Source organism: Chlorella variabilis (assembly GCF_000147415.1).
Source record: "Chlorella variabilis unplaced genomic scaffold CHLNCscaffold_2, whole genome shotgun sequence".
In the NCBI taxonomy this organism is placed as follows: Eukaryota; Viridiplantae; Chlorophyta; class Trebouxiophyceae; order Chlorellales; family Chlorellaceae; genus Chlorella; species Chlorella variabilis.
Genome location: NW_005435086.1, coordinates 20,355 through 21,194, shown reverse-complemented (window position 1 = coordinate 21,194; position 840 = coordinate 20,355). Strand labels below are relative to the sequence as shown.

The 840-nt window shown below is 72.7% G+C and overlaps 1 protein-coding gene across 1 annotated transcript in view; it reads left to right on the top strand.

Moving 5' to 3' along the window:
- CHLNCDRAFT_137537 (hypothetical protein) overlaps positions 1-840 on the top strand; it is a gene marked incomplete at both ends in the record, with an annotated part of 7,483 nt that overhangs the window by 3,635 nt on the left and 3,008 nt on the right. Inside the window, 2 exons of the mRNA XM_005851291.1 lie at positions 189-294; positions 444-539. Coding sequence (XP_005851353.1) covers positions 189-294; positions 444-539 — 202 coding nt within the window. The remainder of the gene's footprint in view (positions 1-188; positions 295-443; positions 540-840) is intronic.

Below are 840 nucleotides of genomic sequence, written 5' to 3'. Positions count from 1 at the left end.
CGACGGCAGAGGCGGTTTGGTGGGGCTGCATGGCCGGCGCCCCGCTCTGCCGCTCCCGCCTGCCTGCACCTGCACCTGCACCTGCACCTGCACCTGCTTCCTGGCTGCCGGCGCTCCTGCTCCCCCCTGCACCCCTCCGCACTCACCCAGCGCCCAGCGCTCGCACCTGGGGCCGCCCTGCAGGCCAGACCAGCCTGGCGTACGTCACTGCCGCCACCCACGGCCTGGTGGAGGAGGCGGAGCGGCTGGGCGAGCAGCTGGGAGAGCTGCGGCCGGCCGTGGACACCGCACACGGTGAGGGGCGGCTGGGGGGCGGTGGGGCTGCGGCTGGGGCGAGGTGCAGGCAGGGAGGGGCAGGGGGCGAGCTTCGCTGCCTGCCTGCATGCCTGAGCCCGCTCCTCTCCCCCACACCCACCTCTGCTTCCGCCTGCCTGCCCCCGCAGCGCGCCTGCTGTCGCCGCCCACCCCCATCATGCGGGAGGACAACTGGCCGCTGCTCACAGTGTCCAAGGGATTCTTCGAGACGCTGGCAACCAAGGGTGGGGGCTGCGGGGCTGTGTGTGTGTGTGTGTGTGTGTGCGTGTGTGTTGAGGGGGGCTGTGCAGGGCAGAGGCCGCGCTCTGTCGGCAGCTGCGCCGTGCGCTGCGGGGCAGGCCATGCAGGCTGGTCAGGCGGCCGCCGTGCAGCAGGCGGCAGGCGGTGTGAAGGGCACGTCGCAAAGATAGTCCCGCCCTCCTCGCCTCCCTCACGCCACGCCCTCACGCCATTCCCTCACCCCCTCGCCTCCCCTCACCCTCTCACCTCCTCCTCACCTCTTTCCCTCCTCCTGCCCGCCCCCTC